The sequence below is a fragment of the Penicillium pulvis genome, assembly GCF_028828015.1.
Source record: "Penicillium pulvis strain IBT 33274 chromosome Unknown contig_5_segment0_segment0, whole genome shotgun sequence".
NCBI lineage: Eukaryota > Fungi > Ascomycota > Eurotiomycetes > Eurotiales > Aspergillaceae > Penicillium > Penicillium pulvis.
The window spans coordinates 3,559,768-3,586,310 of record NW_026643078.1 but is presented as its reverse complement, the minus strand read 5'-3'; the positions used below and the strand labels follow the sequence as shown (position 1 = coordinate 3,586,310).

The following is a 26,543-nucleotide window of genomic DNA, read 5'->3' as shown; positions in this document are numbered from 1 at the left end:
ATTTTCATGAACAATCAAGGAATGAAAGCGGGCGCCCCAGTTTGCGCCATGGGGATTAAATATAGCGCGCGGCGCATGCGTAATCCTCGGCGCTAGCGTCGTCAACTTTTATTGTGGAGTGCGGACACGTTCCTTCGCCATCCGAGCAGTGGGACCAATCAGTGGAGTCCGCCAAGCTTCATGTCAAGCTTTCCGGGCTTGTTGATCGGGAGTACTAGCCGGCTAGGGGAACATCAGATTAAAAATTTCTCCAGGGTCCTTTAAATCGATACAATGGGTCTTTGACGATTTTGAAAAGCGTGATGGAGTCTAGGTTGTTGATGCCTAGCCCCGCCTCGTCAGAGGCCCTGATGCATCCTCTTACACACAATCTGGTCCCATATCCGAGAATTCCGTAGCCCTCTCGGGGCTTCCGGTCCCTTTAGCATCAAGACTATTGTTAGAACAAATATACCACCCGTCAGTAGATTCTTGTCCTTTGAATTCTCTTTGTCTTCGAATGAAAATAGTCTCTTGCTGACGTAATGTGCAGATACGGATAAGTTACTTAAATTATTGACTACATAATATTTCTAAAGGCGTTGAACAAATCAATTGTCATGACCAAAACAGGGTACTTCACTCATGTAAGTCCTTTTATCCATATTTGGAAATAATCATAGTAGATGTTTACCATGGGAATAGTCGAGAAAAATGGAAGAAGCATAACGAGCACATTAGTTAAGTTTACGCCGACCGGCGAAATGTCATTCCGAATATAGTAACTAAACCCGATCTATGGCTCGTTCATGCAGGGAGTCCGCTAGGCAATAATTTCATTAGAGGGTTCTAGGAAATGAGAGCATGCATATGTTGCGCTACTGACCATTAAGCTTGTCTGCACACTTAGATACCATGCTCATGGGAATTGAATCTATAGACACTTCCACGTGGAAATTGGTCCTCAAGGAATTTCTTTATTATGGACGCAAAATGCCGCCTACATGGAAGGCGGAACAGTATGTATCTGGCACGATCTGCATAATGCACTTTTCATTAACGGATCCCGGTCAAGAGTGGGTCTCTATACTATGTATTCCGTACAACGTACTAAGCTTCTCTATTATTTCTTGTCTCAGTTGTTAGCTTGTTTTTTCCTCCAACCGTGTCCCCAGAACCGAACAGCCCACAGAAGTGGGCTGCAAATAACCCAGAGTACCGCAATGATGGTCCCAGTCCATCCAATGCCTATAGCATCAATCAAAGGGGCGACAAAGGCCGTGGTCCCAGCACCCATCAAACATCGACACAGATTATTTGCAGCGGTGGCGGTCGCAGCACTTGAGTAGTTGATGTCCACTACGAGAGTACTCAAAGTATTGAATGCACCGGTCGTCGAGAGCCCAACGAAAAATAAGATCACAATCGGGCCGGCGAGTGAGGTTCGATATTCCATCACCCAGCCATAAGCGAGAATACAAAGAGCCGCAAAATACATCAAAGGCATCGTGACGGATAAACGGGCTCGCTCAACGTTAAATTCCTCAATGTCTTGTTGACGATTCTTTTCGATCGGCATGCCTTGGAGACGTGCCTCGCGTCGGAAGTTCCAGTCGAGCAGTCTTCCCACAGTCCATCGGGAACAAATACTTCCGATCCCCAGTGGTAAGTAGCATAGACCAACCTGGATCGAGTTGAAGCCATACCGAACGGTCAGCTGCGTTGTCAGAGTGCTAAGAACGGCCATATAGCCCGCAAACACAAGACCACCATACAGGAGAATGAGTCCAGTTTCTTTTTGGGTAGCAATCAACAATGAAGTTACTGGATTGGGGCGACGTTTCAACTGCTGGATTGAGGAGTAGTCTGGGGGGTTCTTTGGCTTTCGAAATCGAGAGTTAGATGCGATCAAAGCCCACCCAGGCTGGTTCCAGCGAGGAGGGATCACTGAGCCATTGCCCACCACGGCTCGACAGGTCTCTGGGAATACCATGAACATAATCACAGAACAGATTCCAGAAAAGATGACCAAAAACCAAAAGATCGCCCTCCATCCGAGAAAGTGATCAAGCAGGCCCCCAATAACGGGCCCAAGCGATGGACCCAATGCCATTCCAATACCAGCGTAGCCGATATATTTACCACGCTCGGCACGCGTTGTGAGGTCAGCAACAACGGCACTGCCCAACGCAATGGTCCCACTGCTTCCGGAGGATTGGAGACAACGAAGCACCAATAAGGCTGCATAGTTGTCTTGCAGAGCAAGACCAATATTAGCGCCGAGATAAACTACGAACGCAATCAAATATGCCGGTCGTCGCCCTTGGGAGTCAGAGAAGCTTCCAATGAACGATGGAGCCAATCCTTGGAAAATCTAAGCTTGGTTAAGGAACATTTACCCAGTTGCAAGATCTCAGGGTTCTTACCAGGTAGGTGGTGATGGTTAAGTTAATCAGAGATACTGACACATTCATTTCTTGCGCGATCGAGGTCATGGCTGGCAGGTAAATACTGCTTGACAACGGAGAGATCAAAGCTGCGAAAGAGCCCGCAATAATCACCAATGCCTTTTCACCTGCAGGAAGCACACTGTATGGTGCATGGGAAGGGGTATCCTTGGTTGGTGCAGAGACGATTGTTACTGGTGAGATTCTCTCTTTATCACCTTGCTGCCATGGTTCCTGCTTGTTTTCATTCTCCAAGACATCTTCGATGGTCAAAGCGTTGTGTGTGTCCGGGGAACCGGTAATAGATGTCTGTGCTATTCCCATCGAAATGAGGACTCGTAGATCCGAGTAACGTAAAAACTCTGCCCGGGGGCGATACCCTATTTGTAATTTGGGACACCGGGCTACAGCCCAGGACTTTTGTGAGCCGACTCGCAGATGTTGACATTTCTCCTTTGCGGTGCCGGGCCGCTACCGGGATGAGGATAGGAAAAGCGGAGCAGTCGCCCGGTGTGGCAATGCTTGCGCTGAGAGAAAGGACAATCGGTGTCAAGAGACACCGATCACGTGCTTACCACTGTTCATGCCTCGTGTCTCAGGCATGACAGTGCGTCCCGATTTGGAAAGAGTTGCGTCGGTGTCAAAACACGCCGAGTGGTCACTTTTCCAAGTTCCAAGTTTTAGGCAGAGCACTTGAGTGTATCATCAAAGGAAATGCTGCACTTCGTGTTGATTGATTTGAGACAGACTCATTAGAGATCCATTACCAACTTTTGGTCCTACATTTGCACTTGGAACTAGCTCCAAGGTTTGCTCGATATGTATGTATGTACCATCCGTCACATGGGATACATATACATATGTCGGTGATGTTGGAGGAGTCTTGTTCCTCTGAGCTCTTGGGGCATGAGTAACTTTGGAAGGTTAGAAAGGGCTCCAATCTATATCCATCATTGGTAGCCAAATCTCTTCCTCAGGGTAGCTCTGGAATATTAATAAATGCTCTTGGAGTAGCATCTCCAAAAAGTTATCTAAGAAGCTTGAAGTTTCCGAAATTCATTCATTGTGAGAACATTTTTAGGTCCTAATATTCCTAGGTATGTTTACAGATAGAATCTCGCCTACCTAGCGGCCAAATGTCTTATGCGAATACATTCAGTAGTTCAAACTCCAGGGCTACCAGCATATACCTATATGAGTGAGATCAAAGCACCTTGGAACCCCAGTGGGGGTTACGGCCACATCCTAGGTACTGACTGGAACCAAAATTGCCTTCCAATGTTACTATGGTTCTCTAGCACAGGTGCTTTTCGAAAAAGTCTCCTAGCTGGTTATATCTGTGGAGAAACATCAGTTAGTAGGGGATAATTTGGGGCTTCCAGATGCGGCAAACTCACCCACGAGCGAACTCCGCTCGGCTTTCCTCCTGTTTAAGATTGGCCCGGGCACCCATCCATCCATGCCACTGTTTTTCGAACATTCGTTAACTGCTTAAACTCAGACATCCCTAGGCCCTGGGCCTTTCGAAGGCTTACCATGCTTGGGTAAATCTCTACCAGACCTCCCTTTCCATTGGTAATCACTTCGGCATATTCCCCGACGACAATGGCCGGCTCATCTTTGGATGCCAACACAATGTGAGGAATAGTAAGCGCTGTTGCATCAGCTGCATCCATGGCACTGCAATCAGTCATTTAACAATTCCAAATCCCATTGTATTTTAAATAGTTCTCACATACCCTGGGTGGACTTGACCAGTCGCAGCGAAAGGCGTATCGGCGCCAGACGCAAGAACAGTTACCTGAGCAAGTTTCAAGATTAGATTCTATATCAAGGGAATTAATCATCACTGATCTCACTTTTCCACCCCAGCACAGGCCAAATGCACCCCATTTGGCAACTGACGGAAACTTGGTTCTGTATTGCTCAACGGCTCCGACCAGGACGGCGACGTTTCGAGAGATGTTCGCTTTGGTAGCCAGAAAATCACCGATGATCTTCTGCTTCGCATCGGTATCCGCTGGAATTGCATCATGCGACAAAGCATCGCCCTCAAAGAAATCTGGAACCAACACCACGGCATTCAATCGCCGGGCGATGAGATCTGCACCTTGCAGAGTTTGGTTGGCGAGGCCAAATACATCATACAAGTCCACCAGGCCAATTCCAGAATCGGTATTTCCTGTGACATCTTGTCCCGAAATGTCAAATCCCCACGCGCCTTTCTTCACCCACGTGATGTTTTGACTTACAAGTCTTCAAGCCAGCAATACTTTCATATATACCCTCGAGTTGGTACCCCTGGACAACTACAGGAGGAATACTGCGGCAAGCTTCACAGGTCATGGTGATATCGAAAGTCGAAGATAGTGGAGGAATCCATCGTGAGAAGCCTTGAGCTTATTATACCTTGTCTCTGGATCCCGGAACCGGCTTTCTGGGACTCACTCTCCTCCAAAGGACTACCTGATGTATCCCGATAACCTTGAAAATACTAGACAATCTAAATTTGCCCCACTGATAGCTGTGGTGGGCAATAATCATTCAATCTTATCAAAAATGGTGAAGAAAATTTCAATTTTCTGCCTTAGAGTGTACAGAATGTGAAGAATTGACACAACCGCTTGAAACATCGGCGACGTAGTTGAGAAATATGAATTTCGAGCTAAATATTCTACCAAGGCGATCACGGGCGCCATTGGAAGGCTGGGTTTCGCCAATCCAAATCTTGGATTTGCTTCTGCGAGAGACCGGCCAACGCAGCGTCGACATCGATGGCTCTTCGCCTGCGGTTGTCCCACGTGATATACATCCATAGAGAAGCCCCGAGGACTAGAGTCATACTCGAAGTCGCGAGATTGAGTCCGTTGCCAATATGATAGTTCGGAGCATCAAATGGCAAGAATGACCAAGTGGAGATCAAACCTCCAATGTTACCGAACATCACGGTGGTACCAATGGCAGATGATCTCGCAGTGTCTGACACGACGTTTGCAGATGCATGAGCGGTGCAGAGCGCCCCAAAAGCAAACGCACCGCTCGCAATAATGAAGGTAGCCCCGTATCGTACCATGCTGTCCTCGCTGGCCAGGAACATGATATATCCAGTCATCATCAAAGGAGGGCAGATGATGAAGAAGATTAACCTTTGATCGAACCGCCAGCTGAGGAATGGGAAAAGGACAGTAAAAAAAGCTCCAACAACATAGGGCGGCACAGTATGAAGCTGCTGCGATATCACAGTCGCATCGGGGTAAATGGTTTGGACGATGGTTGGCGCAAAGAAGGCCAGGCCTTGAACAGTGATGTTATTCAGGAGAAAGACGAACGCAGTGGTGAGCGTCACAGGGCTGAAGATCCCACGCAAGGTTTTGGGGAGGTCAATTTTGTCGAGAACTTCGGTGGTTGCAACTCTCTCGGACTTGACTCTAGCAATGGCCAATTCCTTTTCCTCCTTTGAAAGCCATCGTGCTGTCTCTGGTCGGTCAGTCAACGTAAAGAATGCCACCAGAGCAACCCCAATTGTGATAATGCCTTCAATAGCAAAAAGCATACGCCAGCTGTGAAGGCTTCCAAAATGATCCAGCTTCAGAATTCCTGATGCCAGCAAGCCACCAAACGCGCCGGCCAAGGGAGCCATCACGATATACAAAGACAGACGAAACGCAAGCTAAGGTAAAGGTCAGCGCAAATAGTGTCTCCCAGATGGAAAATAACGCACCTCACTTCGGCGGTACCAACGACTAAGGTAGTAAGCGATACCAGGTAACAATCCTGCCTCGAATGCACCCAAAACAAATCGTACACCAGAGGCACTGTGGATGTTGGCCACGAAGGCTGTGCCAACAGAGCAGATGCCAAATCCGAGTGTGATAGCTGGCAAAAACCAGCCAGGTCCGATCCATTTGCATGCAAGCTAATTACCATCAGTCAACGTTGTTCGCATCTGCGGTAGAGTGTCTCACATTGCTTGGAATTTCGAAAAGAATGTATGCAACATAGAAGATGGAAAGCACGACATTGTAGTCGTATCCTTCCAGTCCCAGGTCTTTGGTGAATCCTGCCAGTTTGGCGTTTCCTACCATACTCAGTTAGTTACATGTGGTAGGCCAACAATTAATACTCCATGCGAAGACTATGCTCACCAATGTTTGCACGATCGATGAAACAAAAGAGATACATTAGTGCTACAGTAGGAATAATGTATAGATCGATTTTTAGTCGCAGTCGGGCCTCAGCCGCGCGGTCCAGCTCTACCAATGGACGGCCATACTGGTCAGTTGCCAGATTTCCATCATCAGCGTCATGGGAGACATCGGAAATCACAGTCTCTCTGTGTTCCTGATCGGCCTTTTCGGCCATGAGAGTCTCGTTGTACGCGACGCCACTGGCCATCATGGGCGATGATGCCTTTGGAAAGTCAATACTTGGTGCCACTGTAAGATGTGAAGAAGAAACCCGAACCAAGAGGTCGGGGGAACCAAAAGCCTGCGAGTGATTAGGTGAGACGAAGAGCGGGCAAGCTGCGGCATTTATAGTCCGTGTAACAGGCAGAAGGCCATCCAGGATTATCTCGGGTTGCGGGGAAAGATCGGAAAAGCCGGTTGTACAGACATATTCCCCAGGTCTGAATCTGCCGTCGCCAAGGAAAGATAGCGGAATCACGGTCGAGTGGAAGAATAATTCACGTATGAATTCCTTGGCAGTCGGCAGATTGGCTTGTGAAGGTTCAATCCGTGCTTGGCAACTAACCTTGCTGGCTGAAGGTTCCCAACAAGGAAGAATACAGTCAACCATAGCCAACCTCGGTATTTCACCTATCGAATCCTACAATGGGGATCATTTGATAGCGCTACCTGAGATGCCCCTACTAGATAGGCCCTGACACATCTTTCCTCCCCCCAAGACTCTAGAGTTATCATCAGAGTTTCACGTCCCGTGGTTCGCGCCAACGATTACTACCGGTTAGTTTGACCGAAAGACATCTTGGCTCAGCCATAGCATTCCCGGGAAATCTCTTTGGTGTGGCTTTCTCGCGTGAGTGTCGTATTCCTCGATAGTGGCCAAGCCATATGCCTTGGCAAATAGCGCCTGCGGGGGATCTGAGAGTTGATAATTGTGCGGGGTATCCGAAGTGGACCAGATCGCTTTGAGTGAGGCTGGGGGAAAGAGTTCACCCTCCAGATGATTCATCAGTTGCTAAATCACTCCTAGATGGGCAGAAAGATGCGAAGGAAGCAGCCCAATCACGCATAGTCACGTGGTGAAGGAAATTGAGATCTATATTCCAAGCTCAAGTCATTTCAGTATGGAACTGCGTGTAATATCGTCCCCCTGATCTATTGTAGACTTCACACATCATCGTAGAGAGTGTCAACTATAAACGTGACTAAGTGATAATGAGAAGTGGATACAGTGATCGGTCAGGTGACCTTCGGATATAGACGGATGAACCGGAGAAATGACTTGCAGTACAAGAAAGTGACCAGCACATCTGAGCCCCAGATCTGCAGGAACTCTCGGATATGGAGGAGTCCAACCCCCCTGGCTCTGGTTGGCGCATCCCGAAGGCTTGCCAGGAGTGCCGTAAGCGCAAGATCCGCTGCAATGGCCTAAACCCGTGAGCGCCATTCGCCCCTCACAAACTAGCGCGTCGCTAAATCATTACTCCAGTTGCAAAACTTGTCAGCAGAGGGAAACACCCTGTGTGTATAGAGATTTTATTCGACATCGCAGGAAGAAAAATGAGTACCGAGAGGCACATAGTGACGTGCTGGCGCGTCGGGCTTCTCCTGACTCCACCACTCAGCCTTCCCGGCCGCGGAGCTCGTCAGTCATGAATAACTTTCCCAGCAGTGTCTCGGCGACACATATGACATCGCCGTCATGTCAAATGCAACTCTATTATGGACCCACATCGCATTTTGCACTCATGCAACACATCTATCGGGACCTGATCGCCAACCCGACCGCTCATCCGGCGCCATCAACTGGAGTTGATGAAGCAGGCGCTGGCTTGGATCTTTTCAGCTTTCGTCGAATCTTCTTTGGAACGCCGGATACTCAAGATGCAGGAAAGCCGTCTAGTATGGGCGACGTTCCGGTTATGTTTTTGCCTTATGATCTTGCCAAGATGTTTCTTACGCGATTTCTTTCTTCGCTGTATCATATGACGCCTCATCATCCCCCGGCATACTTTGAAAGCTGCTTGGAACAACTGTACAGTCCATCTCCCGGCAAACATCCCGACACTCTTACTCAGGCCACCATATTGCTCGGCTTGGCAATTGCAGCAGTGGGCACGGAGTACTTTGCGTGGGGCGATATTCTATACGAACGGGTAAAGGCATCGCTCACATCCTACGACGAAGTGGTGAATCTCCAAACTGTCCAAATCTCATTGCTTATGATAAGTAGCGTCTTTTTATCTTTTCGCGGCGGTTTTGCTAACAAAAGTTTCTCCTATACGCCAATTACCAAAATGAGCAGGGTCGGCCCAATTCTGCGTTTCTCCATCTTGGATCGGCCGCTCGCAAAGCACTCGCCGCTGGGCTGCACAAGGATGTGCCTTATGGAGAGGTGCAAACCTCAGAAATGGTTGAAATGCGCAGAATTACGTTCTGGTCTCTTTATCTATTTGAAACGTAAGTTCGTCTTTTGGTAAGCATTTTATGTGTGCTGATTCGGGCTACCAGGTGGTTCTGCTTTCACACGGGCCGTCCGAGCTCATTGTCGCTCAAAGATGTAGCCATCGAAAATACACAAGATCCATTCATGCGAAGTCTGGTTCATCTTTGCAAAACGATTTCTCGTTCCACTGACGAGATATACGGCCAAAATCACGAATCTTTACTACACATGTGGCGCGTCGCACGTTCTATCAATAATGACCTTCGTGGGCATGAGGAATTCGCGCGACAGATGGGATTCGGTCTTGACGCCAGTATCCAAACGGGATCTATGGGCATCCGGCACACGATCTTCACAACCTGTAGGCTTAACTGGTCCCAGCATTCTCTTTTGTGGCTAAATTTTCTAGTATACTATCACACACTCCTGTTGACATTTCGCCCTTTCTTGATATTTCGTGGCCACTTGCTACGACAAAGAAAGGTGGCGGCTCGCCAAGCTAGTGGATCATCCAATCGCCTAAAGGAGATTCCATTTTGGCTGAATGAGGCATGCCATCACGCCCTCGCGGCTGCGCGGGAGACAATTCACCATTTGAGCGAAGCATCCCGTGCCAATGATCTTGTCAGGGTATGTCAGTCAACTTCCACCGATCGCCGAACTCCACTGACTGGACCGTATTTTGAAAGCAATTGCGATACCATGGGTATTTCCTCGGAAGCTCTGCCTTCACTCTAATATACGATTTAATTCATGACACCCAGGCTGCGGCCGCTCATCTACCATGGGTATATGCTTCGTTGCAGACCCTGTCTACAATGAGATCTGGAGATCCAATTTCGAGCTCTATAGCAGCCATTCAAACAACTTTACGAAATATCAATCCATCCTACGAATGGTTACAATATCCCAAAGCTGGAGAAAGCCCCTCAGTCGGCGCCGGAATCAATCCTTACATTCCACGAGCACAGGACACCATGGAAAATCAACAGGAATCACTGAATGGCCCCCCCTTCCCATCAAAGTCTGTATTGGGATCAGGTCCTGGTTTGTCACCATCGCAATGGAGTTTGCCGCAGCTTGAGGGACCAGAAACCGGTCGATCTGGCGGGTCGAACGAAGACCTTCTCGATTTCACTCAATCCGATATGGGATGGGATTTTGATTTCTCCACCATGGACTTGGAAGCATTTTTCTCCGTCTACCAGTCGGGAAATCCCTCATTCATGCAGTGAGCTGCGGTCGAATAAAGGTCATTGGCCTCTGTTTGGCGAAATCATGGGCCGGTGCAATACTTACCAGGACATATCTCGTTTCATTTCTCAGTGAATCATAAACTCGGGTGGGCGCAGAACTAGGTATGCAAAAATCATCTTAGACAATGAAAAGTGCACAAATTCTCTGATCATCCGATCACCAGTTGACCGCTATATGATTAGGTGTATAGGCGGGTTGACCCACACTCAAAAGGAGCCAGTGCCAATACTTGATAGTCCCTTCAAATTGTTCTAGGCAATACCGAAGGCTTCCAGGTACGTATATCCGAGAACATTAAAAAAATTCAATCTCCGTTCTGGAAGCCGGAGCAAAGTGGAGCTTCAACTGGAAATAGCAATAATGGACTAACGATGTGAAAGGAATAAATCCGAAGACTCAAAAGGTATATATCCGTGCTTGGGTCCCCACTTACGTCTAGCCAGTCATATCGTGTTGACCCCTTATCGATCCATTTGAAGAGTGACTCAGGACCACGGTAATATTTTGGACCCACCATTCGGCAATGCGGATGTAAAAAGATAGATAGATTTGCGAGCTGTCACTCATATAAGAGGAATCAGTCGGAGTGCATGGGCTTTTGACGGTGAACTTCGTCCCAATCACGGTGCGGAAACAGCCAGCACGTCTAATCACAAAGTCGCATCTCTTCAGGGCACTAGTTTGAAGGAGTTACTGTTCAAGGCCCACGCCCATCACGATCTCCACTATGGAGACTCCCTCATCTGGTACCGCAACACCAGTCGATGTGGAAAATGGCGTTAATGGGATTCGAAAGAGACTCACCATCACTTTCCGTGACTTGAATGTCCGGGTGACAGCACCGGATGCCGCCCTTGGGAGCACTTTGTTATCCCGAGTTGACCCTCGTCAGCTTGCAGGCTTATTCAAACGAGACAAATTTCCCAAAAGAGTACATCACCAAATTCAATATTGCTAGCATGCTAAATTCTGACCGGGATCATAGACTATATTGAAAAACGTTTCTGGCCAGGTGAAGCCTGGAGAAATGGTAAGTGTTGTTGAAAAACGTTGTAGGAGTTACCAAAGCTGATTAAATGAAGCTTCTGGTTCTTGGGCGCCCAGGATCGGGATGTACTTCGCTTCTTAGGGTCCTGTCCAATGACCGAGACACCTTCGATGAAATCAGTGGCGAGACTCGTTATGGAAGCATGGATCACAAAACTGCAGAACAGTTTCGTCAACAGATTATGTTCAACAATGAGGGTATGTTGATAATTGTCCGGTAATGGAGCCACATCTCACCATAGCATTCTTAGATGATCTTCATTTCCCTACGCTTACCGTGAATCGGACCATGAAGTTCGCTTTGCGCAATAAAATTCCTAACGAGCGACCCGAAGAGCTCCGCAACCGGAAGGACTTTGTGCAGGAAAAGCGAGACCAGATCCTCGACTCATTGGGTATCGGTCACACAAAGAAGACTCTTGTTGGTAATGAGTTTATTCGTGGAGTTTCTGGAGGTGAGCGCAAACGTGTTTCGCTGGCTGAACTCATGGCGGGTCAGGTAAGACGCAATCTTTTGATATGCCTCAAAGCCGAGCTCTAACGTGCATGCAACAGAGTCCGGTCCAGATGTGGGACAATCCGACCCGTGGTCTGGATTCCAAGGCTGCGGTGGAATTCGCTCGAATGCTGCGTCGTGAAGCCGATGAGAATGACAAGACAATTATTGCAACAACTTACCAGGCAGGAAATGGCATCTTCGACGAATTCGATAAGATCCTCGTTCTGGCTGATGGAAGAGTCACCTATTACGGTCCACGTGAGCTAGCGAAAGCCTACTTTGAGGAGATGGGCTTCGACTTTCCCAAGGGAGCGAACATTGCCGATTACTTGACGTCTGTCACTGTAATGACCGAACGTATTGTGCGTCCCGGTTGGGAGGAAAAGGTACCCAACACGCCAGAGGAGTTTGAATCACGATACCAGAACAGCCCGGTCTGTCGGTCCCAGTTGGATACCATGGAGTCCCCGGACAAGCTTGGTTATGAGACAGATGATCTCAAAGTCGCCGTATCGAGCGAGAAGCGAAAGCAGCATCTTCCCCGCGAACAAAGTGTCTACACTGCAGGTCTCTGGGATCAAGTTGGATCTTGTACGGTTCGCCAATTTCAAATCATGTGGGGAGACAAATTTTCCCTAGTCGTCAGAGTTTGCTCGGCCATCATCCAGGCTCTAGTGTGTGGGTCTCTCTTTTACAACCTCGCCGATGACAGTTCTTCAATTTTCTTGCGCCCGGGAGTGCTCTTCTTTCCAGTGCTTTACTTTCTGCTGGAGTCAATGTCTGAAACCACCGGCTCGTTTATGGGCCGCCCCATTCTCTCACGTCAGAAACGGTTTGGATTTTACCGGCCTACTGCCTTCTGTATCGCCAACGCGATCACAGATATCCCCGTTGTTATCATTCAGGTCACATGCTTTTCTTTGATTCTTTACTTCATGGCAGCATTGCAGATGAATGCTGCCCGATTCTTCACTTTCTGGATCATTGTCATCGTACAAACGCTGTGTTTCATCCAGCTTTTCCGCGCGGTTGGTGCAGTTTGCAAAAGATTCGGAGATGCATCCATGATCAGCGGACTTCTTTCGACCGTGTTTTTTGTCTATGGAGGTAAGAATGGCATTCGCACTTCTATCGAGTCCTCGTCCTGCTGTTCCTACATTGTTATCATATGTGGTAGTTTTACCGGTGACATCCACTAACTTGGCGTCTCTCAGGTTATTTGATTCCATTCCAGAAGATGCATGTTTGGTTTCGCTGGATCTTTTACCTCAACCCAGGAGCTTACGCATTCGAGGCGCTTATGGCCAATGAGTTTGTCGGACGTGAACTAAAGTGCATTGAGCCTGACTACATTCCCTATGGCGAAGGCTATCCAAGTTCAGTATCTGATTATCGGGGGTGCTCTGTCCCTGGAAGTACCGATGGCATAATCAGCGGAGCCGCTTACATCCGAGAGCAGTATAGCTATTCTGATGGCCATATCTGGCGAAGCTTTGGAGTGATTGTCGGTTTCTGGTTCTTCTTCATTTTTTTGACATCAGTCGGGTTTGAGCTAGTAAACAGCCAGAGTGGATCCTCTGTGCTGCTATATAAACGTGGCAGCCAGAAAGCACGACAGGGGGATGTGGAAAAGTCCCCTTCCGGCAAGCAGCCAACTGATATGACCGCCTTGTCCGGCTCAGTAAAGCAGTCTACCTTCACCTGGAGTAACCTTGACTATCATGTGCCATTTCACGGGGAGCAGAAACAGCTTTTGAACAAAGTTTTTGGTTTTGTCAAGCCTGGCAACTTGGTTGCTTTGATGGGCGCCTCTGGTGCTGGAAAGACTACGTAAGTCCGACCGTGGTATCATTCGGGCAAATTTATTAACGGCTGTTGGTTTAGGCTATTGGATGTTCTTGCCCAACGAAAAGATTCTGGAGAAATCCATGGATCCATCCTCATTGATGGCCGGCCTCAAGGTATCAGTTTCCAACGCACGACCGGTTACTGTGAGCAACAGGATGTGCACGAGAGCACGGCAACGGTCAAAGGGGCGCTAATATTTTCCGCCCTCCTCCGTCAACCTGCCACTGTCACTGAGGAGGAAAAAATTGCATACGTGGATCATATCATTAATCTCCTGGAGCTTGAAGAGATCAGCGATGCTCTGATTGGAGGTAAGTACCAGCACTTTCTGTTTTGTTTCGCCATTAATTCCAACTGACATACCCCAGTGCCCGGGGCTGGTCTGAGTATCGAACAGCGGAAACGTGTGACCTTGGGTGTCGAGCTCGTGGCTAAGCCTACCTTGCTGTTCTTGGACGAACCTACGTCAGGTCTTGATGGTCAGAGTGCGTACAATATTGTGCGCTTTCTCAGGAGACTCGTGGAAGGAGGGCAGGCTATTCTGGTAAGGGACAGTCACCTTTTGAAAATAAAAGCAGAGTTGACAGACTTAGTGTACGATTCATCAACCATCTGCTGTCCTGTTTGACGCGTTTGATGGTCTCTTGCTACTCGCCAAAGGTGGCAGGATGACATATTTCGGTGAAAGTTCGTCCTTCTATACAGTCATCTGTCACTTTTCTCGGTTGAGCTAACATCCAAAAAATCTAGCTGGCAAGGACTCTGGAAAGATCCTGGACTACTTCTCTCGCAACGGTGCACCTTGTCCGCCGGATGCTAACCCGGCCGAGCACATCATTGAGGTGGTTCAAGGTGGTACAACGCAGCAGATTGACTGGGTTGATGTCTGGAATGAATCTCCTGAGCGCAAACAAGCCCTGAAAGAACTGGAATCTCTCAACGCAATAGGTCTAGCTGATCCTGACTATGTGGAAGATACTGCGAATTACGCTACTTCGCACTGGTATCAATTCAAATTGGTGTCAAAACGCCTCAGTATTCAAATTTGGCGCTCTCCGGTACGTTCTGCAATCTTACCTCTGAATATTAAAGCGTGCTCGCTGATATTTCCAAGGATTACATGTGGAATAAGATCAATCTTCACATCTTCGCAGCACTCTTCAGCGGTTTCACTTTTTGGAATATTGAAGATGGTACTTTCTCTCTCCAGTTGCGGCTTTTCGCTATTTTCAACTTTATTTTCGTTGCCCCGGGATGCATCAATCAAATGCAACCTTTCTTCCTGCACAATCGGGATATTTTTGAGACCCGTGAAAAGAAGGTTTGTCATTTTCGATTGCACGAAGATTAATGTCACGGCACCGACTAATCTGTCCTCGCCATAGTCCAAAACCTACCACTGGATTGCCTTCATTGGTGCTCAGGCAGTCACCGAGATCCCATATCTTATCATCTGTGCCACACTTTACTTCGTTTGCTTCTACTTCACAGCGTCATTCCCCATTACTTCCAGCATTTCAGGCCAGTTTTATCTTCAAATGATCTGTATGCCTTTCTCAAGATGCTCTCGGTCGTAATCCTTGCTAACATGGGCCAGTCTACGAGTTCCTATACACATCTATTGGTCAGGCTATCGCGGCATATGCTCCAAATGAGTACTTCGCTGCTGTGATGAACCCAGTCTTGATCGGAGCAGGCTTGGTCAGTTTCTGTGGAGTCGTGGTTCCATATGCTTCAATGCAGGCCTTCTGGCGCTACTGGCTCTACTACCTTGATCCCTTCACATACCTCGTTGGTGGACTTTTGGGTGAGGTCCTCTGGGATGTCAAGGTTCAATGTGAGCCCTCGGAGTATATCACCTTTAGCGCTCCGTCCGCACAGACCTGTGGTGAATATATGGCCGATTTCCTTCTGTCGGAACCTGGTTATTTACTGGACTCAAACGCCACTGGCACATGCTCCTTCTGCCAATACTCTACCGGTGCAGACTACGCCAAGACCTTCAATATCAAGGAGAAATACTATGCATGGAGAGATGTGAGTTCTTCTCGTCTCTTTTGATATACTCATTTACTAATGCGTTGCTCTAGACTGGAATTACGGCATTGTTCTGCATCACTTCTTATGCCTTGGTATTCACTATGATGAAGCTTCGAAGCAAGAAGACAAAGAGTGCTCGCTCTGAATAGATCTATCGCATAACATCATACGGTTGGGTTTACATTCAATTTCACCGCATGTTATGCATCCTCATGGATGCTAGTTTGCTGGATTACTTTCACTCCCAGAAAGCCAAATAGTTTCTAGGCCAAAATTTCGGTTGAGAAAGCTGACTGATTTTTTTCCTCTCTCTCCCCTCGTTCCTCTTGTCACTGGCATCATTTCAATATTTCTCTTACATAGAATCTCGGTCCTTCATACACATAGATTTACTAAAAATATAGATTAATTGTACTATAAGCTTTTCAAGTATTTATTCCAAGGTTGCTAGGATTTTGAAGTTTACAAACTCATCTCATGTTCCAATTGCTTTCAATAGTCATCATGTCTAGATCTCGGCCGGACTCCAGATTAAGCTGCCACAAAAAGGATTACCAACATTATCTTTGTGCATTTGGCCATCAAGATGAATGAGGTTCGAGATAAGTTGCGCATTGGAGCATTACCATCTATTCAAGGCCAAGCTCTTTCCACCCTTGCCTCATACATTTCCAGGCGTTGCTTTCACCTTAGAACGTGGCGTCAGCCAAGTTCGTCGAAAAGTGAGCATCAATGAAAGGGACGATGGCAGAACCAAAGTCGGTCGTATCTAAAGCGTCTTGCGCAACAGTTGGGAGGGATTCCCAGGCGATCAGAGGCTGCATGCCACCAACGGTGGTAGTAAGACCACAGCAATGATCCACAGGCCAGATGCTATAATAATCGATCAACGGCGCAGTGCCGTCAACCGTGTATCCATCGGTGCTGCAGTCCCAGCTACCGTGAGCGGAAGGGCAGACAGCGACGATATTATCGGCGGATGTGCTAGTGGAATCGGCGAGCCAAACAATTGCTCCCTCCCAATCGTGACGGTGGCCAAGACCATCTGAAGGCTCATCCTTAGGCATGTACCAGGCATACATCAGGGCGTAGTAATCTCCGGAGCTATTGCCCCGAACATAGATCTGGCCAGTGCTGCTGCTGCAGTCGCCATCAGAAGCTCCTGTGGTGGCAAGACCAGCACTGAATATATATGTTAGACCACAAAATCTCGTTATATATAGACATGTTGCGTTGTGATTGAACTCACTTTGTGTCGCCCTCTGCATCCACGGCTGGGAAAGGGACACAGCCGTTAACCACATACAGGTAAGGCTGGTAGGCCAGGTAGACTTCGCCGGTTGTTCCCGAGGGCACTGTTTGGTCGAATCCCACAATTTCATCAGATGCAATGGTTCCTCGGCGCGATAACGGGTTGGCAGTCGCGATCGCTCCCAGGCAAGAAAGGGTGGCTAGACCCGCGGATAGTCGGAACGCCATGGCTTGAGACAATTGTAATCGATGTGAGGGTCGAATGAATCCATTCTCAGCCCGGCCGAGGCCTTGATTTATATTCACAACTTGGCAACTAAGTAAGTTATGCCTCGCTTGGAGTGTTGCGAGTGAGTTAGGTTGGGATCTGCAAATCTTGGAAGCTTCGGAGACTAAGAAACGGCCTTGGATCCCAAAGCAGAATGGTGGCCGATTAACGCTCCACATGACTATGCGCTCGGCTGTAAACGTGATGCTCGTGGGCTCTGAATCGGGCTTGATTCGCCTAAAAGGCGGTTTAATGATTCTTCAGTGAAACTTTTAATATGGGTTGGTGCCCGGTCATTGTATGCAACGGATACTTCAGCCATTAGCTTTCTATATACATCAGAAAACTCAGTCAATTTTCCACCAAACATTGATCACCCCATCTCTGGCTTCTATTGTGGAGAAACTTGTTTTTATTTAATTTTGCACGGCTGTCTGACAGACCAAGATTTATGCAAATGGGAACATCTTAAAGGCAAGACAGAATACCGCTAAGCTTGTTCAGAACCACCTCCTGCATAGTGGCGTTGGCATCCAACTTGTCGCTCGCCGTTCCGACGGAAATACTCGCGTAACACCCGGAGGTCAGCGCCACTTTGTACTCGGTCGGCAAACGGGAGCTTCCACAGGTAGTCACATCATCGGCGGTGATCAGAGGCACCGCGATGTGGATGCGAGACAAGACAAACATGAAGTCGTCGGTGCTAGTACACTCAGTGTCGGAGACCGATGGGAAGTTCACATTCAGCCAGATATTGTCGGGTAGGTAAGGTGTGCCCGATGCAATTAGAGTATCAGTGACGTTCATCGCTAGGTCGGCGTAGATCTGGCTATAGGTGGGGAACGTGGAAGAAGCATTCCACGCGGTTTGAGAGCCAGTTGAGCCGGAGAAGGCGATGGCTGGAATGCCAGCATTGTAAGCAGCGTAAGTAGCAGCTCCAACGGTTCCAGAGAGGAAAGCCTCGATACCAATGTTGTAGCCAACCTGCCACAAGATTAGTTCATGCTCCGACGCTTCATTGACTGGTACTTACGTTGGGACCGGTAACCGCTAGGTCAGGAGCGTCGCCGCCGAAGTGCTTAGGGCCGATGGAGTTGATGCCGTACTTCATGGAAGTCGCAGGGTACGAATTCACATAGTTCAGGCGAGGCTGGGACGCATTGTATCCAATGGCGGGACTGCCAGCTGGGCAGCTGTCAAATTCACAGGCCTCCGTGAGCACCGTTGGAGTTCCCTGGTCAGAGCCTATCACATACGGTGATTAGTCGCGGAAAGAAACAAAAGGAGGTAGATCGCCCACCTGTTCCGCTTTCATCTTCAGCAGGCGCGGAAACCACAGTTACGTGCCCAGCAGAGGTGAGAGACTCGTAGAGAGCACGAATGTTCACCTCTGCCCAACCATCGTCATTGGACGAGATGATGTTGATCGCGTGTGCAGGTCCCGCAAGGGATACGGAGACCAAAAGGGCGGCCGTGTTGAATCGCATAACGCCTGTGAATTAGAAATTCTAGAGAGCGACGAGGTAGAGCTTTGGGGGATGCGAAGAAAAACGGATTCTCGACTTCGCGGTGATTTATACGAACATCGCGGATCTCACGGCTCGTGTCAAACCGTGGATGGCTTGACTGGTCTTGTGCAACGCCGATCGTGACTTCTTTCGTCGTCAGGGGAATCCTTTAGTGATCCACATGGAAATTGGAGGTCGGAAAGCGCGGATTGGACGGTAGATTGTGTCCTTGCTAGTGGTAAAACCAACGATGGAAATCCACCCAACGAGATCGTCAGAACCACACCATGTGGCTTTGATGACGATTAGTGACTCCACTGCGGGAACTTCGCGTATCCATCACTCAATATAACATTTTAACGTCTAGCTCTCTCACTCGGCTATCTTACTGAACTTTTTTAAGTTTATTTCTTTTTTGTTCTTCTTTGTTCAAAAGGTTTAGAGTAATGTGATTTGTTGAAGTTTGCACCGGGTGTCAAGGAATATAGGATCAGGTACCGGACAGAACAGCCTTAGGAGCTATGCAAAGTGATAAATACATGCGGATCAGACAAGCTTTCTAGGCTTTTCTATCCTAGAGAGTACTTAACCACCTACTTTCCACTGAGGCCACTACATTGTCGACATTTCATGCATTCCATATACGGATACGGATACGGATACACAGGGGAAGTGGATCAAATCTAATTTCCGTGATCTCCACGAATCACAACAGACGTCGTAGATCACCCTCTGTATGGTCTGTTCCAGATCTGCTCGGCTAATCGTCGCACGAGCAGGAGCTTCTCCCACATACCGTCCATTGTCATCCCACGTCCTCCTCCTAAACTCATACTGGCAAAGCCACACTGGGGACTAACCCCAAGAGAGGTGTGAATAACCTCCTCGACACTTCGTCCTTGTCCACGAGCAATTACCTCGGCAGCAGAATGCACTAGAGCAACTAGCTCATCTAAATTCTCCAGATTTGGCAACTTGGTTGAAACCACCCCCAGAACAACATTCTTTCCTATTGGTAAATGCCGCAATGGTTCAAAATCACCCGCTCGCTCGGTGTCATATCTATATGTGATTAACACTAGAGTTCTTTAGTGTGACATGACTTTGGACTTACTCGAGGTAGTATGTGTCATATGCTAAGTCGGTAAACATTGTCTTTGCGATACGCTCATATGATCCATTTATGATATGATTGGAACCAGCCATGTTGCCCCGACAGAGATGCAAGCCCACGTGGAGGTCGCCAGGTTTTGCGATAAGACACTGGTTGTGAGCCCAGATATATTCATCAAGCATCGCGTCGGGATCAATTCCGTCTTCTTCGCAACCTGAACGAAACTCATCGGTCACGAAGAATAATAGATTCGGGTCGTCAATCTGAATTGACCGCAGCCCCGCATCATAGAGTGCTTGAAATTCCGCTTTATAAGCCTGTGCCAGGTCTTGGAAATACTCTCGGTCGGAAGTGTAGGCGGATTTGCGATATGCGGTGCCTACTGCCATCTTCACCAAAGGATCAGCTAAGTCATTACAGAAGAAGAGGAAGTCTAGAAAAGCACAGAATGATTGATTTAACAGTGTTTCATACCTGCATATGGTTGTGCGTGATTGGCGGCATTGTCAATTTGCATTCTTTCCACATGTCCTCTGGAACGAAGCGACGCAGAGACTGCCACTCCGACATATAAGCACTACGGGTATGACGAATGCGATCGACGGCAATGATCGAGTCTCGAGTCGTAATTCCAAGGGACTTGAGTGTTTTTAGGGTTGGGAAGTTCGTCCTATATCCTTCCGGGATTGGGATCGCATGGGCAATTTCCATTCCTTCGAGGGTTTCAAAGAACCCAGAATAGAATTTGTCGCGCTCATACTCTCCGGACGTGACTGGCCGAATTCCGAGCTCAAGCTGCTTTGATACGACTTGGGCAATCGCGGTTTCTGTCGCTTCTCGGGCTTCCTTGGTCAGTTGGGAGTATGTAGTTATTAAACCTGCGGCGGAACGGGCAGCTAAGAGCTCCGGCGGTCGCATCAGAGATCCAATCTGCTCTGCATTGAACGGAGGAGCCATGGTAATGATACTGTAAAAGCTGACCCCTAGATCATGGGTGCGGGATTGGTTGTTATAAAGTCATCTAATGTGGCATGTGGGGAAACTTTTTCCCACTGACGGCAGAAGTGGCATTCCGCTGAACGTGGGGAGTTGTTGTGGGGAGAATCACCAAAATCACATTGAGGACAACAACGGCAAATATCATAGTGATCCATTAAACTCATCATGGTACATCAGAAAATCATATCACATTTCAACCAAAAAAAAAAAAAAATATATTTAAAAGAGCAAAATCCTAGGTAAGACTTAGACTCGGTCTGGCACCTCCTGTCTTTCGACGTGTTGGCTCGTTCCAATCATCTCCATCTTGGTATCCATCGCCTCATCTTGCTCTTCAGCATCCCGGTTACCGTGTCGACCAATCTGGTACCACGGCAAAGCAAACAGTCGATCCATGCTCTCGAGGGAACGACCCGCAGTCTCCGGCACAGAGAACCACACCCAGACGCCACCAAGGATAGTCACGGCACTAAAGAACCAAAATGTACCCTTGGGGGTAATTCCGCCATTCGCAACGGACAGGAGCATATTCGGCACCGCACGTGAGTTGCCGTATTGGTTGGCGAAATGCAGGGTCATAGCCATAGATGTAGCCAGAGCACGAATGCGCAAGGGGAACAATTCGGCGGTCAGAACGTATTGCATTGAATTCCAACCCAGCGCCCACCCAGCTCCCGAGATATAAATCATTGCAATCGCTCCCTTGCTAGCACCCTTTTGGTTCTCTGGAAGTACGAAATTACTCACGATTCCCATCTCCGGTACAGCAGTGAGGAATCCAGCCACGTAGATCATGGAGATGGCTTGGAGAGTGATTCCGAGAAGCAATGCTCTTTTACGTCCGATCACATCGACCAGGAACAGAGCGCAGATAACAGCCGCGATGAGTTTAATGATACCGAAAATGGCGGTGACCAGCAGATTCTCGTTGTTTCCGGAGATGCCCAGCAATTTGAAAAGATCTGTCGCATAAACGGTGATTGATCCTGCACCGGACCATTGGGATAGAATCTGAGCCATGAAGGTAAGGTAGACGCGGTAGAGGTTCGAGGGAACCAAGAAGGTTTCCTTGATAATCCCGATAGGACCTGAACCCATTGTGGCCTCCAGCTCTGCCTGGTGAGCAGCTTCGATGGCAGCAAATTCGCGAATAACATAGTCGTGGTCTGTGGGTAGGTTTCGAATCCGGGCCAAGTTTGTAATGGCTTCTTCTGTCTGTCCTTGCTTGACAAGATATCTAGGAGATTCGAATTGCAGGAATGAGAGGAGGAAAATTAATCCGGCGAACATTATGTGAAGGCTGGTTGGGATTTCCTGTATATTGTTAGTAGGTGCTGTTTTTCCCGGACGCATATCACTTACCCATCTTTTGTGCGTAGTGTCTCCAATATTCACTTGGCACCCGTAATTGGCGAAATAAGCAAGGACGATACCTAAATATGACGAATGGATGAGTTTTCACGAACAAGTCATATGTCGGCGCTGGTCCGAGATACATAGTAGGAACATACCAAGGTAAACAAAGCCAGTAAAGACGCAAGTGCATAGGCCCCGAATAGAAGCAGGAGCCTAGACATCTCTGTTAGTTTGATGATTTGCACAAGGCTGGCGAGTTGGGGTAGGGCGTACAATTTCTGCCAGGTAGACTGGTGCAACAACCACAGTCTGACCCACGCCGAGTCCAGCAATGAACCGACCAGCGTAAACAGCCCCCAGACTTCCATTGTTTCCCATGAAAATAGCAATTCCCACAATCCACAGAACACACAGTTGTCGTGTGGCCCAGAGACGTCCAATTCGATCGCAAACCAAGAATGCGCTATTCATTTTCGAAAAGATTCGAGTCAGTAAGAGATCACGTCTAAAGCATGTGTCTGGACTTACAAGAGAGCTCCTCCCACTGAGCCAATTTGCACCATAGCCGAGACATTGGCCTTGATATTAGTCTGTTCAACCTTGCTGTAAGAACTGTAATCGATGTACTTCTGAAAATCCTTGGAGTTGAAGGCGCCGGAAATGAGACCCTCGTCAACACCTCTGGCGGCACCCATCAGCCCGAAAGAGATAACAGCGAACCAAAGCTTCCAGTTGAAAACCTCACTGGGTTCGCCCAGATTCTTCAAGCGGAAGATATTAACTGGTTTCTTGGCGCCTCCAGCCATGATGGGCAAGTTAGGAAGAAATGATCAGAGAAGAGAGAAGAGAAGAGAAAAAAGGGGGTCGGGAGTAGAAAGTGGAACAAATAGGTTGAGAGAAAGAGGGAGAGAGAAGTGTTCAGTTCACCCGCGCCGCACTCCTTTAATAGTCACGAGAAATGGGACGATCCTATATCAATGCGGGGAATTTCTCGGGGAACATAGACGTCCACACGCATACGGTACACAGTAATGTCATTTCCCGGCTTTCTCTCTTTCAACGGCCATTGCATGATCTAAGCCTCGGACAGCCCGATCTATCACACCCAGATGGACCGTGGGCCGACTATCGGTGGAACAGAGATGAAGTCGGCCAAGACTGGGGAGCATTGCCAAGGGAGCTTGGATCCCGACCATCGTGTATCCTTCAATGCTGATTTGACGGGTTCGCCGGTAGTCTTTGCCGGGTTGTTTGCATGCCAAGCAGCCCTAGGACAAAGCCACATGGCACACACACACTCGGACCATCCTTGCATGTCAATGTTACCTGTGTTTAGACATGGCTGCACCTAGTGGAATCTCTCCCATAAGCCAGGATGCACTCGAATCACTGCTTATCACTCTGAAATTTTTAAACAGTGTGAACCTTGGGCCTCATCCAAGACAAAGATCGGATCGAGCTCGGGGAACTTCCGGGTGGGCGATGGCGGGTGTGCCGTGCCAAGACCGGGGGCCCAACTGGGGGAACAGCATCCATGACAGTCAGTGTGATCATGATTGGTTCGTAGTCAAGAACGCGGGGTAAGGTTACGTCTTGGCGTGGGGGGGAAAGCACATAGCGCGGAGAATTAGCTACTTTATCGAGGCTCGACCGACTCACTAAGTTACGGACAATGACCGTGGGCACCACAAAGTATAAATCATATTCCACTGACATAGACTAGGCTTTCTTTGTGCCGATGCCGCTGGGATTTAATATGGCCTGACTCCGGTTTTCCGTCCATCGGCAGAAATCCCTTGCGCAAGAAACTGGCCGGCGGAGATAATATTGGAGCTCACTAGTTGAACACCACGAAATTAGTTGAACACCACGATGATTCTACATCCGCTATGGTGCAGTAATTGTAATTCAGAAAACCCGCTATCTCAAGTATTAAAGTATACATTACATCACCTCGCTCACTTCACGTCATTATACGAGATGACGCTTCATTAGAGTCATTATATAAGTATAGCTTAACTAGTATCACTCTTGAATCACCTTCACATTCCAGCGTAATCTACAGAGTAACGTGAGCAAGTAGGTACTTAGGCATGTACTCAATAATATTACTCTCTGGATCTTGAAGACTGCGCTACTTTGAACGCGGTCAGTGGGGGTGTTCTACTAATTTTGTGGTGTTTTTTTAAAAAAAAAAGCTCCATAACATGTCGATTCAACTCCCGAAGATCACCCCTATTCGCTTCCCCGCATTTGATAAGCTTAGACCCTGCAAGGCAAACTGACATGAAAAGAACACGAGAAAATAGTAAGTTACCAAGAAATGTAATCTATGTACCTCTTGTCAAGGCTACTCAGCAGAACAGACCAAGTATGGCGTATCGAAGCACCCATATCCTTTCACAACGCTCATTTCATCGATATCAGCATGTTTCGTCTTGAAAGTCCATCCACCCACTGAGTTGTGAAGCATTTCACATTGGCCTACAGAGCCTCTTCGCCACAGGCAGGTTCCTAAAACGCCAAGCTCTGATACAACTTCTCCACCATCAATCCCCGCTGAGCTCATGAGCAAATTTGATAGGACTGGTGGCTGTATTCGCTCCATCAGAATGTATGAGGACCACTTTGACTCGGGGATAGATGCCAGAAACCCAGGAATATCCTCTCCATAGACATTGTGACCCCCTCCCTCCAGAGACGGCTTCAAAATATAATCACTCGCCGTTTCGGGGTTGCCCGCTAATTCCCGCGCTTGAAGACCCTCTGCTGATCCATCCAGAGGAAAGACCGGGACAAAGGTCTCACGAATGGCGGCAGCTTCAGATTCCGTTAAGAATCTCTCGAGAGCCCCGGGCTTTGTCAATGCTTGCTGAACCTTCTTGAAAGTCGTGATGTGACCAAGAATAGAGGGGCATTTGATTGCAGTGGAATTCTCCAGCCGGAGACGGGCGTCCAGGCCCGTTTGATCGTATTCGAATGTCTCATACCCAGCACGCAAATAGACAACCGAGATTTCTATGGGGCTTGCCGACTCTAACCATGGCGGTTGAAAAAGCAACTCGCGTGAAGCGGTCAGCCATGTATACTGAAGAACATCTGGTCCAAAGCCCAGCCGGTAAGCGGGCACAGGGCTCTCCCTGTCCCATAGTCCATATTCAATTGGCCTCTCATCTGCGATATTGAACTAGTTTCCTCGTTATGCCCGTATCACCAAGGCTAGGATGAGGGGTAAAGATCATACTAACATTAGTTGGCTGTACAAGAAATAGCACGGCTGTCTCCTTTGCTAGCTTGGCCCTTGGTGGTCCATAGGTGCTATGTGCTAATGCCAGGCTCGATACTAGAGAGTCAACATTCTTGTTGATCGGCAGCGATGATAGGTCAAACCGGTTTTCTTCGACATTATATAACCCACGACGGGTCAGATATCGGTGCATGTCCACTACTTTGTTTGCGTGGGTAGCGCCAGCGCAAGAGAAAGAGTTGAACTCCACCTGCTTGAGAGTCGTATTCGATAGAGAGTCAAGTGAATCGCTCGAGTCATCACTGACATGAAGCATATAGTCCGATCGAAAAACTCCGACAGAGATGTCCTGGACTGATTCGGCTTTCTTCGCCGCTTTATAAATTCCCCAAAGCGCATTTGCCAGAGGATCTCCCGGAAGGAGATCTTTGATAGCATTGTAGATAAAATCATCATCTTCTGCAACAGCACAATACAATTTATTAAAAATTTTCTGGATATCCAGCGCTTGTTGAAATTGCGCCCGTGGAAACTTGGTCGGAAAACACTGGCGGGGTGTTAAAATTATTCAAGGACACTAACCTGAGGTGATAAGAAATTATGACTTACACTGACACCCACCGGTTGGGATAGAACACTATGTTCAGTCTCGGTCTGAACGAGCTTCAACAGTGATCCATGGTTCAATTGCCAATCCTGATCATACCGTCAGTCCCGATTTTGTGGGATTATTGGAGAAAACAACCTTGATCTGGGTCACCAACTCAATCAACCGTTGCTCACTCAATTCGGGGGGATATGCCTGTTCTGCCATGAGAAGTTGGGTAGAATGAAGAAGTCAACCGTGGTTTCTGGTGGGCGCGGGGTCCATATCCGCGCTACAACGGCGTTGCGCCCGAGTTCGAGATGACGTCTTCATTTTCGCCCGACACGAAATGCCAGGCTTAATATTTTTGTCATAACCTCAATTGCATATCATCTCATTAAACAAGATGACCCCTTTTGCCTGTTGCATAACTCTACGAGCGGCCGCCGAGCGGCAAACAATGACCC

The 26,543-nt window shown here is 48.1% G+C and overlaps 10 protein-coding genes across 10 annotated transcripts; 2 read left to right on the top strand and 8 right to left on the bottom strand.

Annotated features, from left to right (window-relative positions):
- Window positions 1–1,114: 1,114 nt before the first annotated feature.
- Window positions 1,115–2,750, bottom strand: N7503_007913 (uncharacterized protein; the record flags this gene model as incomplete). Its single annotated transcript, XM_057067460.1, has 2 exons — window positions 1,115–2,353; window positions 2,406–2,750. 2 exons carry the CDS (start codon window positions 2,748–2,750, stop codon window positions 1,115–1,117), a joined length of 1,584 nt encoding a protein of 527 aa, XP_056921141.1.
- Window positions 2,751–3,720: 970 nt separating this feature from the next.
- On the bottom strand, window positions 3,721–4,772 carry N7503_007912 (dienelactone hydrolase family protein; the record flags this gene model as incomplete). The annotated part of the gene is made up of 6 exons (XM_057067459.1): window positions 3,721–3,763; window positions 3,824–3,891; window positions 3,962–4,106; window positions 4,166–4,227; window positions 4,286–4,617; window positions 4,679–4,772. The coding sequence occupies 6 exons, from the start codon at window positions 4,770–4,772 to the stop codon at window positions 3,721–3,723; spliced, it is 744 nt and encodes a 247-aa protein (XP_056921140.1).
- A 340-nt stretch (window positions 4,773–5,112) lies between these two features.
- N7503_007911 (putative MFS transporter) lies at window positions 5,113–6,821 on the bottom strand (the record flags this gene model as incomplete). Its single annotated transcript, XM_057067458.1, has 4 exons — window positions 5,113–6,096; window positions 6,148–6,342; window positions 6,392–6,504; window positions 6,572–6,821. The coding sequence occupies 4 exons, from the start codon at window positions 6,819–6,821 to the stop codon at window positions 5,113–5,115; spliced, it is 1,542 nt and encodes a 513-aa protein (XP_056921139.1).
- A 1,130-nt stretch (window positions 6,822–7,951) lies between these two features.
- On the top strand, window positions 7,952–10,291 carry N7503_007910 (Zn(II)2Cys6 transcription factor; the record flags this gene model as incomplete). Its single annotated transcript, XM_057067457.1, has 6 exons — window positions 7,952–8,046; window positions 8,100–8,799; window positions 8,883–9,070; window positions 9,122–9,417; window positions 9,466–9,686; window positions 9,821–10,291. The coding sequence occupies 6 exons, from the start codon at window positions 7,952–7,954 to the stop codon at window positions 10,289–10,291; spliced, it is 1,971 nt and encodes a 656-aa protein (XP_056921138.1).
- Window positions 10,292–11,040: 749 nt separating this feature from the next.
- N7503_007909 (putative ABC multidrug transporter) lies at window positions 11,041–15,896 on the top strand (the record flags this gene model as incomplete). The annotated part of the gene is made up of 14 exons (XM_057067456.1): window positions 11,041–11,244; window positions 11,299–11,343; window positions 11,396–11,558; window positions 11,612–11,859; window positions 11,916–12,966; window positions 13,074–13,689; window positions 13,744–14,018; window positions 14,076–14,251; window positions 14,301–14,394; window positions 14,458–14,765; window positions 14,822–15,028; window positions 15,093–15,252; window positions 15,305–15,744; window positions 15,798–15,896. The coding sequence occupies 14 exons, from the start codon at window positions 11,041–11,043 to the stop codon at window positions 15,894–15,896; spliced, it is 4,086 nt and encodes a 1,361-aa protein (XP_056921137.1).
- A 540-nt stretch (window positions 15,897–16,436) lies between these two features.
- On the bottom strand, window positions 16,437–17,226 carry N7503_007908 (NPP1 family protein; the record flags this gene model as incomplete). Its single annotated transcript, XM_057067455.1, has 2 exons — window positions 16,437–16,929; window positions 16,997–17,226. 2 exons carry the CDS (start codon window positions 17,224–17,226, stop codon window positions 16,437–16,439), a joined length of 723 nt encoding a protein of 240 aa, XP_056921136.1.
- Window positions 17,227–17,734: 508 nt separating this feature from the next.
- N7503_007907 (5'/3'-nucleotidase SurE) lies at window positions 17,735–18,753 on the bottom strand (the record flags this gene model as incomplete). Its single annotated transcript, XM_057067454.1, has 3 exons — window positions 17,735–18,250; window positions 18,300–18,511; window positions 18,567–18,753. The coding sequence occupies 3 exons, from the start codon at window positions 18,751–18,753 to the stop codon at window positions 17,735–17,737; spliced, it is 915 nt and encodes a 304-aa protein (XP_056921135.1).
- A 746-nt stretch (window positions 18,754–19,499) lies between these two features.
- N7503_007906 (cobalamin-independent methionine synthase II family protein) lies at window positions 19,500–20,959 on the bottom strand (the record flags this gene model as incomplete). The annotated part of the gene is made up of 4 exons (XM_057067453.1): window positions 19,500–19,836; window positions 19,889–20,277; window positions 20,363–20,855; window positions 20,946–20,959. The coding sequence occupies 4 exons, from the start codon at window positions 20,957–20,959 to the stop codon at window positions 19,500–19,502; spliced, it is 1,233 nt and encodes a 410-aa protein (XP_056921134.1).
- Window positions 20,960–21,133: 174 nt separating this feature from the next.
- On the bottom strand, window positions 21,134–23,049 carry N7503_007905 (putative MFS quinate transporter; the record flags this gene model as incomplete). Its single annotated transcript, XM_057067452.1, has 5 exons — window positions 21,134–22,201; window positions 22,250–22,320; window positions 22,399–22,456; window positions 22,517–22,706; window positions 22,772–23,049. 5 exons carry the CDS (start codon window positions 23,047–23,049, stop codon window positions 21,134–21,136), a joined length of 1,665 nt encoding a protein of 554 aa, XP_056921133.1.
- Window positions 23,050–24,593: 1,544 nt separating this feature from the next.
- On the bottom strand, window positions 24,594–26,304 carry N7503_007904 (glutathione synthetase; the record flags this gene model as incomplete). Its single annotated transcript, XM_057067451.1, is given in 4 exon segments — window positions 24,594–25,430; window positions 25,492–26,037; window positions 26,100–26,186; window positions 26,197–26,304. 4 exon segments carry the CDS (start codon window positions 26,302–26,304, stop codon window positions 24,594–24,596), a joined length of 1,578 nt encoding a protein of 525 aa, XP_056921132.1.
- Window positions 26,305–26,543: the final 239 nt, after the last annotated feature.